Below are 20,557 nucleotides of genomic sequence, written 5' to 3' on the forward strand. Positions count from 1 at the left end.
AAATGAAAAATTTCTATCCTCACTTTGTTTCCTTGTTCTGTTTTATAAGGAGGATGAGAATCTCTTTGACAATGGGAAATACTTCAGCTACATTCCAGCTCCCTAATGCAACTCTCCTGTCCTGTAAAAGCAGGGAGTAAGAAAGGACACAATTACCTGTCTGTTACACTAGACCATCATAACTATAATAAAATGCTATTTTGCTTGTTAAAGCCAAATGGCACCAGAGAAACCTTGAGTACTGTATGTATGCAGTTCGAAACACATTTATTGAACTTAAGAGTTCTGATTAAACAATCTGATTAAACCTCCAGGTTGCATTTGAGGAGAATATATAATTTCCTCACAGAAGTAAATAAAATTTTCAAATTTTGAAGGATTCACTAAAGAAATGGAACATAGTTCTTAGGAACAGTGACTTTGGATAACTTTGGTCTTTAGCCTATTTGTAACAACAGATTTGAGCTTTTCTCTGATGTAACATGAAATCAGTTTTCTTATATGTGGCTAATTTGAAAAAGTCTGTGATCCAAATGATGTTGGGCTACAGACAAATCCATTTATTTTCCCAGAGCTTACAAATCATACGGAGCTACTTGGACTACCCTCTCCTATACATCTTGGAGAATGAGACCTCTTAAGCTCATGTGGGTCTTGGAGGACCAGTGTTCACACGCTGGGTTGTGTAGCTCTTACCTGGTACTTTCTCTGGGTAGAGATTTTGACAAAGCAGATATTTTTTACTTTGTCTCTTTATCATATTCTACACAAAACCATTGAGGATAGACTGCTCAATGGGTTGTGCTATTCTCCCAAAAGTAAACCACGTTGTTTTTCTTACAGGTTACGTAGCCCATGAATTTATTTTGGATACAAGACCTTTCAAAAAAACAGCAAATGTTGAAGCTGTGGATCTTGCTAAGCGACTTCAGGATTATGGTTAGTCAAATGTCTTTTAAACAGCAGCCTAAATGAGAAATTCACAAATCTATTCTAAAAGGTTCCCAAAACGTCTCATTCTTACGGATGATGAATCTGCCTTGATCATCTCATCATTTTTCAACATGCTCATTAAGCTCATTAAAGAGCTTTTGCATCCATGAAGTTGTTATAACTACTGAAGAACCTGCTGCTATTCCCCGCCTTTGTAAACTGCCCTCCCAATTTGCAATTACATGACTGGTTGGGCACTCCAAGGTTGTTTTTGGTATGCTTGCTCTGAAGAATGCGATCTGCAGCCTAAAGGCTGTGTTTAGCAGCACTGCAGGAAAGAAATGATAACAAGCAACCCATTTTTTAATTCATCTCCTACTGCACAAATCTGTATTAATCTTGCATTGGCATATGATAAGAGGATGTAGGGACCAAATGCCGAAGTGAGCAGCAGGGAATGACAATAAACCTGAATAACGGGGCTGTTCAGCCTGAAGAAGAGAAGGCTTTGAGGTGAACTAAAAGCAGCCTTTCAGTATGTAAAGCTTCAGGAAAGAAGGGGACAGACTCTTTAGGAGGGTCTGTGGTGACAGAACGAGGGGAAATGGTTTCAAGCATAAAGAGGGTAGATTTAGCTTGGATATAAGGAAAAAGTCTTTTACAGTGAGAGTGTGAGGCACTGGAACAAGTTTCCCAGAGATGTATTTGCTGCCCTATCCCTGGAGACTTTGAAGGCCAGACTGGATCAGGTCCTGGGCAATCTAGCTGTGGACATCCCTCTTCATTGTAGGGGAGTAGGACAACATAACCTTAAACAATCCTTCCAACTCTAATGAGCCTATGATTCTATAGGCCAGGCTGTCTCTCCTCTGTGCCTGGAACAATTATGGAATATTTCTTCCTGAAAGCCCTATTAAGACACATGGAAAATAAAGATGAGGTACACCAAGGGCAAGTCATGCCTGACAAACTTGGTGGCCTTTTATAATGGGGTTGCACCATCAGTGGATAAAGGAAGAGCTACTGATACCATCTACCTGGACTTGTGCAAAGTGTTTGACACTGTCCCACGCACCATCCTAGTGGCCAGTTGGAGAAAGATGGATTTGGTGGATGGACCACTTGCTGGATAAGGATTTGGCTGGATGGTTGCACTCTGAATGTGGTGGTCAATGACTCAATGTCCAAGTGGAGACTGGAGATGAGTGGCATTCCTCGGGGATCAGTGCTGGGAGCATCTTTGTAGTGGACGTGGACAGTGGGATCGAGTTTTCAGCAAGTTTGCAGGCACTACTAAGCTGAGTGGTACAGCTGACATGCCAGAGGAAAGGGATGCTATCCAGAGGGACCTGGACAGGCATGAGAGGTGGGCCCATGCCAACTTCATGAAGTTGAAGTTCGGAGGCTGGCGCACCTCCCCTACAAGACAGGCTGAGAGAGCTGGGGCTTTTCAGCCTGGAGAAGAGAAGGCTCCAAAGAGACCTTGTAGTGGCCTTCCAGTACCTGAGACTGAGGAGGGACTTTTTATAAGGTCATGTAGGGACAGGATGAGAAGAAATGGTTTCAAGCTGGAAGAAGGTAGATTTTAGACTAGATATCAGGGAGAAACTGTTTAACATGAGAGCGATGACTTACTGGAACAGGCACTGAGAGCCTGTGGATACCCCTCCCTGGAAGCACTGAAGGCCAGGCTGGATGGGGCTTTGGGCATCCTGGTCTAGTGGGAGGTGTGCCTGCTTACAGCAGGGGAGTTGGAACTAGATGATCTTAAAGGTCCCTTCCAACACAAAACATTCTGTGATATTATTGAAAAATAATACGTGTTGAGTTAAAAACTGACAGAGCAAAAAGCGCAGTTTTTAAGATCGTTTCATTATCAGTGAATAACTTTAAACCCTTTCATAAATAACATAATAAAATTGTCTTTTAAATACTTTAGAATCTGTCTGTACACCACCAATCCATGCGTTTACCCCTGTAAAGATTAAAGGGCTGAATTTTGAATCCATTTTTAGCTGTGCATGTGTTGGCTTATGACCCGTTGTCAGTGACGGATTCTGTTTTCAGGTTTTCATGCTCCAACCATGTCCTGGCCAGTGGCAGGGACTCTCATGATTGAACCAACAGAGTCTGAAGACAAGGCAGAGCTGGACAGGTTTTGTGATGCAATGATCAGTATTCGACAGGAAATTGCTGAAATAGAGGAGGGCAGGATGGACCCCCAGGTTAACCCTCTGAAGGTAAGACACGTAGAGCAAGTTGCCAGCTCCAGCTTTACTCTTGAGACTTACTTAAGCCCCTTTCCCAGTCTTTCAGTACTCCAGAAAATAGCTGTATGGCAGTGAAGTAGCAGGGGTTACAGATTGAAGTTCTTTAGAAACCTTGAAAGTTCTCAAAACCTGGAATTCTGACTTTTTAAAGTAAAAGCTCAAACTTTGCAGACAGAGCAGAGAAAGTTACTGAAGGAAGCATATGATCTCTACTTTTGGGGACCATCTTAAATTAGTGAAGGAGTACCGCTTACTTATTTATTTGATTTAAGAAAGGAAGTGAAATGACCTTAAAGCTAACAGTTAAATGAAGACCAGATGAATTACTTAAGCTACTATGGCACAATACTGCTGCAGGCTCAAGTTCTGGTTAACTGTTGTGAGGCTGCACTGAATCTTTAAATACTGAGGGAATGTGGTGAAAAGCTGGAAGCACGTTCACATCTTGGGTGATGTTGGACAAAATGGAATGCATCTAGATACTGGCTGGCTTCCTGTTTTAGATCCACTCCTTTTTTTTTTTCTTTTCTTTTTTCCCCTCGAGATACATTGTGTCTCAAGGAGATACCAGACAGCAGTCTGTATCATTTTTTCTGTAATGATGTGAATCTTAAGGAAGATTCTCACAGATACGTTCAATTGAATCCAGTAATTTCATGTCATACACGCCTTTGTGCTTGCAGATGTCACCACATACTCTGAACTGTGTCACTTCTTCCAAGTGGGATCGCCCTTATTCCCGAGAAGTGGCAGCATTCCCACTGGTGAGTAAACGATGGAATGTTAGTGATGTGGTAATGTATGAATTTGCTTTCTGCTCTGTGGTTTTCTGATCTATTGCAGAACTAGTCGGGTAGGAATAAACACTTCAAAGTACTTTTTGCCATTACACAGTTTGTTTGTGTGAGCTCTACAGCAGTTCTGTAAGTTTTCTTTTTCAAGACAAAGATCTTTAAAAAAATCTCTAGACATGAAGGAAACGTGAACTTGGATTTGTAATGTCAGCACTTGGATATTGGTTGTTCTTGGTGGAAGCAAGTTACAGCTCCAGTCCCTTCAATTCAGACATACTGCACCACAGCCTCTGAAAACAGAGACCACATTTAATGTTCAGCACTCTGCTATGAGGAGCTTAGAGGAGGGTTTGATGAGATGGAAAGGCAGCATGGGGCAGGCAGCACCAATGCGTCAGCTACAGAGGACAGACTGGGATGCAGTGTATCTGATTTCTTGGAAGCACTGTGTAAAACTGCTTTTTCCACAATCTTGTCAGTAACTTTTCTCACCTGAAACTGAACTGCATCTACTTTACACCTGCCGTATTGCCATGCACTGTTTCAAAGAAGAACACTTTAACTGCACTTAGGAAGTTTACCACCTCATTATATTTGTTTTACTTTTTTTTAATATAAATGATTACTGCATTGAACAGCACAGATCTTGATAGTCTCTTTCACTTTTCTTTGGTTTCCGCCCATTAGCCAGTAATTCAAGGGATCACGGTTTGTTCATTTCATGACTGCTTCTTTGCAAGCTCGGGTCAGAGGACAGAGATGCACTTTTTCGAGAATCTAAATTTTCCTTCAACTAACTGCCATTTTTGTTGACTTTATGGGATTGAAAATGCACCAGAGGCTTGATTTCACACTCCAACTTTGGTTGTTGTTGAAACTTCAGGCGCCTGTTACATTTACGCAGCTGCTTAGCGCAACAGTTAAAATAATGCCTTTTTTTTATTTCTGCACACAGCCTTTTGTGAAGCCTGAAAGCAAGTTTTGGCCCACGATTGCTCGCATTGATGACATATATGGAGACCAACATCTGGTTTGTACCTGCCCACCAATGGAAGCCTACGAATCTCCCTTCTCTGAGCAGAAGAGAGCTTCTTCATAACACTGCTTCCAGCTCGAGTTTCTGAGTCCATCAGGATGGCCTTTTCCTCCCAGACCTGATAGGGGATTTATATACTGTGTATATTTTGGATAATCACCACATTCGTTAATTGAATCACCACTCAGTCAAAATGTAAATACAATCAGTATAGTAGGTATGAACGTGTTTGTTCCGCAGCAGTTGATGTTGAAGTTGCCTCGATTCAGCATTTTCTCTGCTTTGTGCTAAAGCTTTAACAATTAACTCCCAGTTTGTGATGTGGTATACAAAATACGGTTACAGAAATTAGAGAAGGTGCAGATGTGTAAAGCTATAGTAATAAACATTAACTGTAGGACTAATTGTTTATATTCTGTAAAAACAGATGAAGTAGATTGTTTAATTCATGTACTACCGGTAGCGTTGCTAATGTTAATATTTTGTGCTGTTTTTTATCTACCAATGTTAGTATTCTAATAAAGTTGGTCAGAATTTAAGTATCATAACCTTTTGAATTTTAACTCTTAAGCTGGTTTTTTTGTATGGAACTGAGGCTTCTGAGACTGAAGTTCTAATTTGTCAGAACTGCCACAGCAGTAACAGATTCTACATGAAGCAAAATGCTGGCAGAGACTGAGATAAATCTGTCATTTTCAGTGATTAGGTTTACTGAGTGGTAACAAACTTGCCTTCTGTCTGTATCACATCAATTCTTCCTTGTAGTTCCATCTACTCCTCTCTTCTTATTCCCGACAAAGCATGAGACAACTTCTCTAGTATACTGTGAAGTGCTTAGTTTGAGTTAAATCTTGTCTAACAAAGTATTCTCCTTACATCATTTCTCAAGTATCTTGTTCTGGATTTTGGTTTCGATGTACTTAGCTTGCTTTGTTTTGTAAGTCTACACCCTGTGTAAACATTATCTGAAACCTGAACTGTAGCAATCCAAGACTACTGATGGTGCACTCAGGCCAGTTTCCTGTGGGTATGCATAATGCCATATTCAATTAAGTACCATGAACTCAAATGTTAAAGAAGGTCATCTTCTAATCTGTTCCAAGTCATATTTTATAAAACCTAGCTCTCTAGTTGCACTGACAGACAGTGCACTTGACACTAAAGAAATGCATCCTGGCTTGTATCAGGAATTGCAGGACTAGGGAAGTAACCCTGCACCTGTACTCAGCACTGGTGAGGTCTCACCTCGAGTACTGTGTTCAGTTTTGGGCACCTCACTATAGAAGGATACTGAGGTGCTGGAGCAGGTCCAAAGAAGGACAGCAAGGCTTGTGAAGGGCTTGGAGAATGTGCCTTATGAGAAGAGACTGAAGGAACTGGGGCTGTTTAGTCCGGGGAAAAGGAGGCTGAAGGGAGACCTTACTGTTCTCTTTCAATATCTGAAAGGTGCTTACAGCGAGTGGGACTGGTCTCTTCTCACTGGTGACAGGTGACAGGACAAGGGGAAATGGCCTCAAGTTGCACCAAGGTAAGTTTAGGTTGGGTATCAGGAAAAACTTTAGGAAAGGGTTGTTAAGCACTGGAATAGGCTTTCCAGGGAGGTGGTTGGATGTGTTTATAGACCATTTGGATGTGGCGCTCGGGGACATGATTTAGCAGAGGGTTGTTAGTTAGGGTAGTACTGTTAGGCTGTGGTTGGACTCAATGATCTTGAAGGTCTTTTCCAACCTGAGCGATTCTGTGATTCTATGACTTGGAGTAATGTAGGAGCTGGTCTGTGCAAATTGAGTTGTGTTTGACACAAGTGGGCTCCCAAGCCGTGACAGCCTCATATGGCCATGTGAAGCAGGATTTGGTAACACTCAAGAGAGCACTACATTTTACAACCAGGAACTACACAACCTCTTCATGAAGGTGTACACGCAGTCATGACCAGGAGCTCTCTCTGAAGGGACACAAACAGCAGCACCTCAAGTACTGCACTTCTTCTGTTTTGGCTTTGCAACGTTTACATTACTTTCCATAGGACTTTCACGTGGAATTAGTTAACCAGAAAAACAGAACAAAAGATGATAGGAATGGCTTCCATTAAAGGAAGGTTGGGCCAGGTTTATCTGCACATAGGTCCCCAAACGTCTACATATGGAGAGAAAATTAGAATTTTCTAACGAAAAACCTATTTCCGAAAAGGCAATTATTCTTCAGGCTACTGCTGTAGCATTGGGGAAGGGGGAAGAGATAAAAAGATATGAAACACCCAAACACTGCCATAAGCACCACTTGCAGTGTGAGGAAGGGACAGGCCTTCGGACCTAGCAAGCTAACTGTACAAAGCCTTCCCAAATTACTTTTACCGTTTGGTAAAGAGGCACTTTCATGGTGCCTGATGATGTCTGCTAACTGTATCTGATAAAGACATTAAAAATCTTTTTTTTTTTAACACATTTGTATCAAGTAATGAAATCTACACTGTTGTCTTTAAACTGACAAATCTGTAGCTGATGGTAAATCAGCAGCAAACTCAGTAACAATAAAGTAATTAATAGAAGTCAGAAATAAACACATTTCCTAGAAGATGACATTTACTAATTGTTCTGCATTAAAAATAAGTTTTTATAAGATAAGACTTGCAAACATAGATCTGAACTACTCACTTAAAAGTAACCATTCACATAATAAATACTAAAAATGCTACCAACGTTCATGTTAGACTGGGGCACAAATTAAAAATCAAGTGCTCCTATGCACAGTCGTAAGAGCTTTCTCTCTCCAAATGGTGCATAGCTACTAAACATAATCCTCAATTGGTAAAAGCTACTGAACAGAAAAAAAGCATCTTTGCTTACTGCAAAAATGCATACCATCCTTACAGAGGTTGAACTACATCCGTTTCCCCATAAAATGCTGAGCTACCACTTTGTAAAACACAGAATTCAACAGGATGTAAGACTGTTTATAGCTTTTATGAAGCATATGCTTAATACTAATTCACCTACTGCACAAAGAATGTTCATTCTAATAAGCACAGAAAAAGCCAAACTGCTCAACAACACCTGATTTTTGTTACATTATGAGATACTACCAACATTTGGTATGCTAATGGCCTCCTGAGGAGAAATGGGGATAGGGTAAGGGTAAGTTCATTGGAATGACTGACTTTTGGCCATGAAAAAGCCAAATATCACCAACATCTGAGTGAGTGGTTATGAATGACCAGAGGGCAGCACCCAACTGCACCAGGCTGCGGGCAGAGCGGCCTTACTGCTCTCTGGCACATGGAGTGCAATCCAGCACCAGCTTTCCTTCAGACAGGTGCTCAGCAGAGACCAGAGCAGCTTTATGACAGCTGCTGCTGTACAGGAGTATACACGTTGGGTTGTTCTTTCCTTAACATTCTTTTTTTTTTTTTTTTAAATAACTAATAAATGACAGGAATATAAAGCTTAGAAAAAAAGCCACCCACCTAAAGAAAGTATGTAGCAATCTGGAAAAAAAATCTGCTATAAAAATATAATTTACATAAGAGGATAACAGTGAAAACAAAATTAGCGATTTTTCTGAATCATAAAATATTTAATAAGGTATATTTGGGGGAGATATATTGTATATAAAATTTCAGATCACAATATGAAGCGATTTGAACCCTCTCCAAGCTAGCACTGCCTTCAATGCTGTGTAGATGTATTGCCACTGATACAAGACTTACTAAAAGCATACAGTTTAACTAATACAGAAGTGGCAGTTCTTTATATGAAATATTTTTTACACAACTAGAGTGTCTTGAATACCCTCCTTAAGTGCAAAAAACACAGATCACTTTACACTAATGTAGCAACAATGCATTCATATTGTTCTCATTAGTCATTAGTAGTCAACTTGCATAAGATACAAGAAAAGCACAATGAAGCTCACAAAAATAGACTAAAAATCAGCCTGTTCTTGCAAAAAAATACAGCATAATGGAAGAAAAAAGACAAAAAAGGATTATGCACACCACATAATTTGCTGTTCTTTACTCCAGCTGGCTTAAGTGCTGTTTCTGTTTTTTGCTGTTTTTGTGGGGTTTTGTTTTGGTTTTGGTTGTTTTTTTTGTTTTTTTTTCCTCTTTCTTTTTTTTTCCTTTTTTTTTTTTTTGTAAATCAAACTACACGGACCAGGCACAACTATTATTCAGGAGGCAGTGTGTAGCTAAAAATTCGCTAACTTTTTGTCATCCCCATAATTTATTTTCCTCTGTCCTGAGGTAGTTACAAAAAAAAACAACAAATCATAAATCAAGCATCAGCTAGGCCAGTGGGAGCTGAAGCTTTTCATCTTTTTCTTTAAAAACTATTCATTAACTGGCCCAAACTACCCTTTGATGTTAAAAGACAGCCGAGAATTAAGAGATCTCACTACACCAAAAAGATGGCTATGAGGGGAAGAGGGTGAGCTGCTTCAAAATGTGACAACATATTGAGTCCCATCAAGCTGGCTGGTCCACTGTTGAATTTCCCACGTTTATTCTCCTTAACTGTCTATAAAGTCACTGGGAGGAGTTCAGAAGGATCTGAGCACATCATCGTCCTTTACTGTAACCAGGGAAGAACTGGTCCAACAGGGTCTGCAGGATCTTGTTAGGAACCATAGTGTAGCTCTTCCCCAGGTCGTAGCGGCAGGCAGGGCAGGTGAAGACCTCAGCTCTGAAGGAGCGCTGTAAACAGCTCTAGGACAGACAAAAGAGGAGTGAATTGTGGGAATTCTCTTTTACACTAACAGCTTCCAGAGCCAAAACTAAGGAGTTACCATAAACTAAAGACACGATTTTTTTGTACGTCCAGAAAAAAGAGGGAGTAATTACTAAGCCCCTTGGGGCACAAGTAAAAAAAAGACAAAAAAAGTCTTTGCCTACGTGACTAAAGTGATCCAAGAAAAGAACTTTGAAGCACAGAGCCTGGGAAGGATTAAAACACAACCCTGCTGATATTCCCATTAATGTCTTCCCGTGAATCAGAGCCACAACTGCAGCTGTTTACTAGCATCCCTGTTAGACAGCAACTGTACTCCAGACATTCCCATCAAGCTGAAGGTGAATGTATATACAGGTTGTAGTGCTTAAGACACAGCCTTCATCCACCTCATCTGACAAAACTCAGTTACTCCTTAAAGACATATTCAGAGTGATAGAGTAGTTTCTAATTAACCCAAATAATTTTCTGGTATTTACTCTGCATCCTTTCAACAACTCTTGGTTAAAATGTTACTCACTTTTACAATCTGTCTTTAATTCTTTACCTACAAAAAGTTCCTTTACTGTTATTCCATCAACATCTGACTCCTGGGCTAAAACAACTCCTAACATACCTCCTCTGATCACAGTGGAATGACAGCAATGCAAAGCCCAACTCATCGCATCCGGGTTTATACTAAGCTCACTTCCACTCTTTATTACATAAAATTAAAATTACACAGCAATCACTGAAAGCAAACATGCAGCAAGTTACGGCCCAGAATTCTAGGCAGTAATTATCATCTTTCTAAAATACATTTTGGCTCCACTGTCTGGAGTTTCAGAGCCAGGAAGACAGCCCAGAGCATAACCAAGCTTCTTCTTACTTTGCAGACGTTGTGGAGGCACTCTGTTGTCACTGGCTGGTAAACCAGCTCCTGGCAGCAGACACACATAAAGGATTGTTCCAGTTTCTTCAGAAAATTCTAATGTAGGGCAAAGGAATAAAAAAGACAAACTATTAAAAGGCATGCAAAAAAACCAACAACAACAAAACCACGAACAAAAGTATTTTTATTTTAATTATATATCTTATATATAAAACTATATTGCCCAGCTTTGGTAATTGCTATATACATTTAAAATGTTTATGAATTTTCGTGTGAAATTCAACTCTTCGATCTAAGCTGAGGAAATGATAAAATTCATTTGCCTCTGAAAATGTGTGAAATCTGTGGATTAATTCACAGGGTTCTTGTGTAACCCCGCTGTTGTTCCTTTCCCAAACTCACTTACCAGTAAGTAAAAAGATTACAGGATTACTGTAAGTTGCTAAGCTTAATTTATAAAATGATTAGACATAACTTCATTCTGCAAAGAGACTGCTTTCACTGCAGCTCTTCCAGAGTAATCTTCAAGACTCAGTCAACATTGAATTACCTTCCAGAGACAATCAGCATCAAGTATATATTGATAAGATACATGAAGGGAATGTTCACGCCCTCTGTTATCTGCATTTTGCTCACATTTACCACACCTCTACATACACCATCTTCCTTCTTCTCGCCAGAATAAAATTCTAGCTACATCTCTATTCAAATTTAATTCAACAGTTGATGGTTTCCACCAAAAAGCTGTCATAGCAGCTACCCAATGTTTGCAGTGATTCCTATTGCCTTCAGTGGCAATCAAATGGAGATCTTACTAAAACAATGGGTATGAATTTGTAGAAAAATGACTTTTCAGTAACTCAACTGCTCTTAAATTGCCATTTTCTCCTTTTAAAACCATGCATCTCTACTGCTTACCAACAATTTTCAACTGAAATTCTTTTCAATCATTACAAACATTGAATAGAAAAGAGACAAAAGGTTCCAACTTTATAATAAGAAGAAAAAAGCACTTCTAATGCTTTTTAGAAAAGAAGATCTCTACTATGGAGGTGCCAAGCTATCAACAGCAAACCCTACAAGGATTTGGTACTAGACTGCTATAATACTTCAAATCAAAGCTTTACAAATAAAAACAATGCTAGAAGCAATCTGTATTCAGCAACTGTTCAACAAGCAAATTATGTCTTAAGAGAGACCAAAGATTTCTCCTAGCACTTGTCTAAAGAAAAGTAAAAAATAAAAAATCTAAGCATGCAGCAAACATACTGGTCCCTCCTTCAGAGAAGCAAGTACTTCATCCCACAGTTTCTGGTTCATACAATCTTCTCTAATCAGCCACTGCTGTTCTTGGGTCAGCTGAAAAGCTTCTCCTTTCCCTCCATCTCCCATTCTCATGGCTTTAGGTGTATTTGTAGGTTCCTCAATACCTGCTCAAGATGATGACCATCAAACACAGTAATATCTTCGTGTTAGTCTAAATTAAGACAGGGGAAGGCAAAACTGATTCTAAAAGGGAATAAATGAACTACACCTGTAAAATGTGTCAATCAAATGCCTACTCAAAGTCACTTCAGCTCAGCACTGCTTTGAGCTGTAAAGTTCATTTTCCTACTGAGCTTTAAGGAAAAAAGCCTTACAAGTACTAAATAAACTCTTAGGATCCCTAGGCTGCTACTTTATTACAGAATATGCACTACAATTTACATTACTATTCCAAATAACTCCATGCTTCTGCGAAGCTTTCATGCTATTGGCTCAATAAACACAACATGACAGACTCCACTGCTGAAAGCTAAAAAAATAAGAAGAAATACCATCATCAATTGTTCTTTTCTGGTTTCCATTACTCTGGCTGGTTGGCTCCTGTTTCACAGTTTGCTTTTTAACCTTATCTTTCTTCTCCTTACTAGCCATCGCTTCCAAATAACCTTCTGGATACTAAAATAAAAAGCACAGATTTAAAACAAAACTCACTGGCAAACAGAAATTCCCAAATATGAACAAGACTAATTTCTAAAAGACTCTAAAACCATATGACAACATATTGAAGTAATTTAAAAATAGTTTTTAAAATCCTACATGATGGAAAAAAGTTTTAAAGTAGTGTCTGTTTTCCAGAAAATGTAGCCAAGTTAAAAGATCTAATCTAGACTGAACTGTATTAAAAGGAAACTGACATCTAAATCTATGCCCTTCTAATGGTGTACGTTAAACAGTGTAGCCAGCAGACTGAAGTAGTTTATCCTCCCCCTCTGTTCTGCTCTGGCAAGGCCAGGACAGAATTGTGTCCAGTCCCACGCTCTTTAGCTCAAGGCAGTCAGGGTACTTCTAGAGAAAGTCCAGTTGAGGGCCACAGAGATGTTGAGGGGACTGGAGCTCCCTGGTGAGGAAAGGCTGAGCAACCTGGGACTTCAGCCTGGAGAAGAGAAGGTCGAGGGAGGTATTTTAACCATGCTTATGAATATCTGAAGGGCACGAGTCAAGTGGATGGAGCCAGGCTCTTTTCAGTGGTGACCAGCAACAGCACAAGGAGTATCAGGGATAAACTGGAAAACAGGAAGTTCCATACAAACATGAGGAAAAACTTATTTGAGGGTGACAAAGCACTGGAACAAGCTCCCCAGAGAGGCAGTGGAGTCTCCCTCTTTGGAGATACTCAAAACCTGCCCAGAAGATCTCCTGTGCAACCTACACGACAGAACCTACTTCAGCATGGAGGTTGGACTCAATGACCATAGAGGCCAGCCCCTATGATTCTATGAACTACACAAAGTTTTCTCCAAAGGCAAAGTTGAATATGATGATACATAATATGATAAACCATTGCCTTGATAAGAAAAGAAAGTTTAGTGATTTTTTCCATCTTTCACAGTGGAAAAGGCTTGAGTCCTTATGGGTTAGTTAATTTTTACATCTGAAATACAATAGCCATATCAGCTCCTCAGCTACACATAGAGAAAAACATACAAATGCACTTATCTTTTGATTTCTCAGATAGACTCAACTGTAAGAACAATTACTTGAAAAAATTCTGTCCAGGAAAATTATCACTGGACTCAAACTCTTAATTTATATACATACATATATGTATATACGTACACACACACATATATATGCACAGTATTTCACAGCTACGACAGAAAACTTCCTTCTGCTTTGCTTGTTTAGATGGATTTTCCCAGTCTTTAGATAACTTTTTTGTGTGTTTTGTAGGTATCTGATTTTGTCACTGTGAAGTACAAGAAAAAAATAGGGATTTAACATAACTGATTTCTATTCTGGAATTTGTTTACTTGAATTGAGGAAAAGAAACCAAAACAGTTCCTGAGCGATCCTGACTCGAACCTGTACACTCAGACCCAGCTTCTTTGTCCTCTCCATTCCTTCAGAAGTCCAAGGTGCAGGCTCAACATCATCTCTCCTCAGAAGATAGCGCCAAACTAAAAATCCACATTTTCCAATTTCTGGCCAATATTTCACCACCTACAGAAAAATACAGAATTTCTGCTATTACTTTACCACAAGCCAAAAGTGTGTGCCATGTACTCCCACTTGCATTATTCAATAAAAAAAAAATCAGAAAACTAAGTCAAATGTTACTATAAAGCAGCTCTTCTACTACCTGCAAAAGTTTTTTTGATTTTGATAAACACAGTGGTATCTATTTCAGATGCTGAGAAGATTCTGGATATACAAAAAGCTACAGCACAATTGGAAGGAGTGAGGACGTTATCTGACTTCCATTGGCAAATATCATTTGGTAAGCACGTACAGCTTACGTATTCGAGTTCAGATAAACTATTACAGATTACATTCTATTAGCACTGCTCTGACTGATTTCACTACTTTACAGAGTGAACTATGGCTAAAATGCTGTCTTGGAGTTAAAAGAATTCTTTAAGTAATGACAAAGAATTTACAATGTAAGACATACAAGACTTTCTAAAATTGCTCTAGAAGAATGTTATGTTGTACCTTGTAGAAACCAAAATACCTTGTAAATGCCATCATATCTGTTGCCTTCCTCTGGGGCATATTTGCTGATCCGTCGTCCCTTTGAACTACGTACCACTCTCACTGGCTTACCAGCTCTCCAGTTCTTAGACTCTGCCCCATTTTTATCATCCAGTGGAGCATCACAGTTAAGAGCCAGTGCCCTAAAAATAGATATATCGAATTGCTTCATAAAAAATATTTCTGGGAAATAGTGTAATTATATCATATCTATTTCTGATATTTATTTTGCTTTATCAAGCAGCACAGAACTTTTAAGTATAACCTTCAACAAGTGCAGAACTGATGGATACAATAAGTTACATGTACAATTAAAAAAAAGGAACACAAAATATCTTGCTGCCAACGGCCAAGATGAAAATACAGATTATATATGTAAATGCAATAAAAAAATCCTCCTTTCATATTTAATATCCTTCATTTTTAAAAATAACTCTTTCCTGGATAGTATTGAGAAAAGTAAGAGAAATTACAAAGAAAGGAAAACGTTATCATTATTCCCCAGTAACAACAGATTTTTAGACTTTTTAAGCACAAACATGAAAATAATGAATATAACGAAAAATGCTATATAGTAAAAAGCACCAAAACTTTCCAATAATCTCTGTGCAACTGAAGTTCCTCACACAGCATATAAACAGCTTAGAGCAGGAGTTAAATAACAGCAGCTAACTCAAGGACAAGCATTTTATCCTTCATCATTTTATGCATCATCTGTATTTCTGGGCTTGTTCAGCCTGGAAAAGAAAAGGCTCAGGGAAGACTTCAGTCTAATACACTTAGATAATAGACTTTTACACAGTCTACCAGTGATAAGACAAGGAGGAACAGCATTTAACTACAAGAGGGGAAATTTAGGCTAGATGTTAGGAGGAAATTCTTTACTCAGAGGTCAGTGAGGCTCTGGCACAGATTGCCCAGAGAGGTTGTTGATGCCCAAACCCTGAAGGCGTTCAAGGCCAGATGGAGTCCTGGGCAGCCTGAGGTGGTTTGGGGCAGCCCTGCCCATGGCTGGATGGTGGAGCCTGATGATCTTTAAGGTCCCTTCCAGCTTTAACCATTCTGTGATTCTATATGAAGGCCCTCTTCTAGAAACCTGTAGCAGTACAGTGAATATCTACCAGAACAAACTGCTGCAGTATCTTTGCTGCCACAATCTAATTAAACCACGTATCTCAGAACAGAAGAAACAATAAGCTGCACTGGTATAAATCCAAAATCCACAGTGTAAACAACAGCAAGACAGAGGTACATAGTAGATTCTAAAAATATTTCTTTTATATAAAAACAAAGCTTTAAAAAAAAAAATATCTGGACAAACAAAAAACAAATCTGATCTTACAACATGGAATCACAACAATCCTGTGCACCAAAGTGCCTGAGAACTTTCATGGAAATCACTAATGGAGAGCAGCACCTTGATATACTCCATATGAATAGCATGAAAAATAATGCTACAAAGCCTCAAAGCTTTGTCTGTGTATGTTTTATTTGCTGAAAGCAGAGAAATGCTGATGCTAAGAAGTCAAGCTTTTAATTCTATTTCTGAAAGGAATTTTGCTCTGTTAATTGAAAATGCTCGCAAACTCATTGCTTAAACCTCCCATCTTCCTTCCTTCCTTGCGGTGGTTCACATCACCTTCTCTCTCTCTTCCTTTCTCAGTATCCAGTCTGGCTTTTCCTCTCTCTCTCTCTCTCTCTGTCTCTCTCACCTCTAAATGCCACCAAAAAGCCAGAAATAATTCCTCTCTACTCTGCTTGAGAGCAGCACATCACATCAAAAAGGAAGCCTAGCAAACAAATGTCTCAGTCAGTTCTAGCACCCCAGAGTTAAGTGGTCAGCTACTTAACAGACATGCACCTATATTCATGTAGCCTTTTTAAAGGGCACAAAAACACTATAAGAGGATGTCTAATAATCTCTTTGGATACAAATGCTCTTTTTAAAGCATTGTTTTTTATAATGCAGCACCTTAACTCCTTATTTTTTCTGCAATACTACAACGAACTATCTAACTAGGAAAGATTTTTTTTCCAAGGGAAAATGAGCATTCTCTCTTCATACTGAATTTTCATAAATGGGTCTGATAGAAACATCTGGAATAACCTCGAAGTTCTACCCAAGAATTTTGACAAACTTCTCTAATTTAAAACAAGGTCCCTGAAGAAAACGTTCGGACAATTTCAACCAGAGACACGGCTAATGGCTGTAACAACAACCCAACAGCCTGCTTCATTCAGATGCAAACGTTTTTTGAAACCAACAGAATATAATGCCTGATAAAACACCTCTTAACAGCAAGAGGCACCACTGTTTTCACAGAGTAGCATGTACAATAGAAAACAAAATAAATTTCACAGAAAGTCTGTTCTAATTAAAGAACTACAGCAAAGGTTTTGCAATACTTCCTAATTTTACTTGCAAAACTTACCTATTCATGTGTGTTAATGTCTGATCAAATGAATGCTCTCCAATTCTTTTATTGCCAGAAAGATCTCTACCTCCACTCCCAGTGTAAGTGAATTCATCTCCTCGATCCTGTGCAAGAAGGTTGGTTTTAACACTCCAAATTGAAGCAAATAAATAAATTGAAAAATTTTTTAAAAAGTGACTTCATTTGCTCATTACTCTTACAGACAAAAAACTTACTCCGAGATATGGAAGCACATGTTTTCTATTTCACTATCACTGTCCTACAATACTTGCAAAAATCTTCATTAGAAAAAACTGCCTGCCTTGAAAAAATTGACAGTTACAGTAATTTTCAAAATTACTTTGAAAAATAAAACATTTATTTAATGACCCATTCTCCCAAGTGGTGAAGCACTAAGTAGAGCCTTTTTTTAGTTTACAAGAATATAGTGTTTGCAAAATACATCATAAATAGCTTGGAGAGATCACTTCAATTTGTGCAAGGGACTGAGCTCTAAAGTCAGAGCCATGTGTACTTAAATTCAAATTAGATGCTTTAGTACATGAATAGTTTAGTTCAGGTAGAACTAAGCTAGTTCAGGTATTCTGAACTAGTAAGATGTTAAAATCATTCAGATTCACATTTTAAGCTGAGGCAGTTATGTAGTAAAATTCCTATAGGGAATTTTCTTCAAATTCAAGATAAATTGATCAACCTCTCTTCTGCCATCTTCTGCCACGTACAAAAAGAATGATCAAAATCAAATTATTCACTTCCTTCGAAACTGCATCACAGAAAGTCAGTCCACTCTGAGAAAATTCAAGAATTTCTAGAAAGACGAATTATTTAAAATGATATTTCATGGAGACACAAATTTTGTGCAAAGCATGAACCAATAGTATAAAGTAATACTTCGTAGGAAAGTAATGTTTTCATGAATTTTTACAGTAACTTTTTGAACAACTCAGTCAATTTCTTAACAGTATTAAAAGCCTGACATTATGAATCCATTGCTGGACTGTTACAGATATTTCATGGCTGACAACAGCAGAACAAAGGAAAATTGGGAATAGAAATGTTGGTTGTACAGTGCCATAAATTAATTATAGAAATTACCTAATCTGTGTAGGGAAAACCCAAAAGAAATTCAGTTGAAGCATTTCATTCCAAAGATTCATACAGATGCAAAAAAAAAGCATGTGCTATCACCAAGTTGAAAAAAAAAACAAAACACCTCTCCAAACCTAACAAAAATATTGTATAAACTCCAGTTTACCCTCTCCTAAAACAGCCTGCTTATCTCCAAAATGAATCTGCAAAAACAAACAAAAAACAAGCAAACAAAACACAACTAGAATTTTGTTGTACAAGGAAAATGTATGAAACAACTTCAAAAGAATGAAAGACTAAAAAGACAAGAGGCTTTTATTAAGCAAGGACATTAAATAAATTGCATTTAAAAAGATATCACAGAATTGAGTTGTTTGGTCTTTTGTCAATGATTGCTAAATAAATAATGGCAAAAGAAATGTGCACATTACACAAAGACGATTGTGGTGATAATAACAAGAACAGAGACTGATTTGTTTAATGAATTAGCCCATTCTAAGAACTGAATAAGTTATTTTTGCAACGTTGAGGAAACCAAATTGACATATTGGCCAAGGTTTGTTTCTACATACAGAATTTGAATGTTATTTTCATTCTTATTTTATTTCTTACATTCAAATAAATGATTATCATCATAATAATATTATAAATGATTATCATCTTAAGAATTAACTTTATATTAGTTTTCATGCAAAATGAAGTCCTGCGGGAAACTTGTGGCTTGATAAAATGGAAAAACTAAGACTGGTAGAGTTATACTGATCCTTCAAAATTTTATGAAGGGAATAGACTGATGATACTAATATAACTAACATTTCCTTGAAAATATGTGAATAGAGCAAGAAAGAATCTCAGCAAATTAGTCATTCATAATCAGAACTCATGTGACACAATGTAAAACTAGATTAAAAAATGGAAATTAACATTGCCAATGTTTAGTTAAACATCCTTTTTTTAAAAAAAAGAAATATGCTATCTGTAGTTCTCTTCTCATAGAATTCTTTGGAAGAAAGGTCTCTGTCCTTTACCTAAGGTATTCTTACAGAAAACACTAATTTCAAAATCATTTTTCAATGTTTTTAAATATTCTTCAGTGTTTTAGAGGCAATCAAATGAACTTTGGAAAAACATGGATAGGAGCAGAACGAACAAAGGTTCTACACCCAATCAGAAAAGAAGCAGACAAATAGATACATAAGATTACTATGACAGGCATAGCTCTAATAGCCAAAATTGACCGAAAGGTTCTCTGCAACAAACTAAGGCTTATCAGAATGTGAAAATAATATTGGATATAATGTAGGTACATATAGGACAATGAAATTCAGAAAATGATACCAGAAATGTATTTTTTAGCATTAACACCTTGTATGGAGTGGTAACTAGCAATATGGAATAACAGAAGAGGTGGACAGAAGACTGTCACAGAATACGAGCTGTTCTGCAAATTTGAAATGCCAGTAATAAGTGAGTGGTGAAGCTATCGTCCAACAGAGTATGTCAAGAACACCTTGAGTAGCAGAGGTAGCAAGAGTGGGTGAATAATAATTAAGAGTGAGAAGAAATATATTTGGTGTCTATTGTATAATGAGACATTTGAATTATCTCACGTTACATCTGAGTTACAAGGGTACCAAACTAGTTCGGCCCTGAAACCTCAAAAACAAGGCAGCCTTTGAAAACAGCAGGTTTCGTGGCATCAGACATGAGGTTCTCAGCTTTATTCATTCCAGTTGACAGGTAGACTCTCAGTGTAAAGGCTGTGATGAACTTCTTATGTTGGATTCTCAGTGGTGTAAAATAAAGAGAAAATCTGCAAAGAACTGTTTCCTTGGTAACATAGCAAGGAAAGATAATACAAAAAAAATTGTTTAGGACTCAATTTCTCTCTTTCAGGAGAGCTCACACTGAATTCAAGAGATCCAGGTAAGACTTACAATAAATAAATAACAAAGCTCTATACCACTCATATTTCTAGATTCTGTTAGTCACGATGGTCTTTACATACAATAATTAATTTAAAGCCTCAAGAAGAGAATTAAGACGGCACATTAGCAGACTGTGTAAATAGTACATAAATAAGGTTATAACTCTACAATAAAACAATTTTTCAAAGTGCATTTATTTCTCAGTCTTGTGAAAATTTACACACAAGTTAACTATGTCATATTGTTGCAATTCATATAAGATATAATTCATATAAGAGCTGCCACTCTTTTGTTCATTACATACAATAAAGCAGCTAGAAGTAAGCAGATTTTATCAAAATTTTCATTTAAAATTTTCAAAGGAGGAATGAAGGTACTTATAGTCTTATTTTTCTCTGGATATTCATGTAGGAGTTTCACTTCAACCTTTTTGCAAGAGACAGGTGAAATGGAAGTA

General features: G+C 37.9%; 2 protein-coding genes across 3 annotated transcripts in view; one reads left to right on the forward strand and one right to left on the reverse strand.

Moving 5' to 3' along the window:
* Positions 1-5,581, forward strand: part of GLDC (glycine decarboxylase) — a 37,313-nt gene extending 31,732 nt beyond the window's left edge. Inside the window, exons 22-25 of the mRNA XM_052700475.1 lie at positions 844-939; positions 3,001-3,173; positions 3,887-3,967; positions 4,953-5,581. Of these exons, the coding sequence (XP_052556435.1) occupies positions 844-939; positions 3,001-3,173; positions 3,887-3,967; positions 4,953-5,096 (494 nt within the window). The 3' untranslated portion in view covers positions 5,097-5,581. The remainder of the gene's footprint in view (positions 1-843; positions 940-3,000; positions 3,174-3,886; positions 3,968-4,952) is intronic.
* Positions 5,582-8,585: 3,004 nt separating this feature from the next.
* UHRF2 (ubiquitin like with PHD and ring finger domains 2) overlaps positions 8,586-20,557 on the reverse strand; it is a 75,867-nt gene continuing 63,895 nt past the window's right edge. Inside the window, exons 10-16 of one of the 2 annotated variants that reach the window (XM_052700477.1) lie at positions 17,081-17,187; positions 14,629-14,791; positions 13,980-14,117; positions 12,449-12,572; positions 11,901-12,061; positions 10,629-10,727; positions 8,586-9,738 (exon numbers count right to left, since the gene is read on the reverse strand). In XM_052700477.1, the coding sequence (XP_052556437.1) occupies positions 9,592-9,738; positions 10,629-10,727; positions 11,901-12,061; positions 12,449-12,572; positions 13,980-14,117; positions 14,629-14,791; positions 17,081-17,187 (939 nt within the window). In that variant the 3' untranslated portion in view covers positions 8,586-9,591. The remainder of the gene's footprint in view (positions 9,739-10,628; positions 10,728-11,900; positions 12,062-12,448; positions 12,573-13,979; positions 14,118-14,628; positions 14,792-17,080; positions 17,188-20,557) is intronic. The other variant, XM_052700478.1, reaches the window with a different exon arrangement.

Source organism: Tympanuchus pallidicinctus, unplaced genomic scaffold (genome assembly GCF_026119805.1).
Source record: "Tympanuchus pallidicinctus isolate F22 unplaced genomic scaffold, pur_lepc_1.0 scaffold4, whole genome shotgun sequence".
NCBI classification, from domain to species: Eukaryota; Metazoa; Chordata; class Aves; order Galliformes; family Phasianidae; genus Tympanuchus; species Tympanuchus pallidicinctus.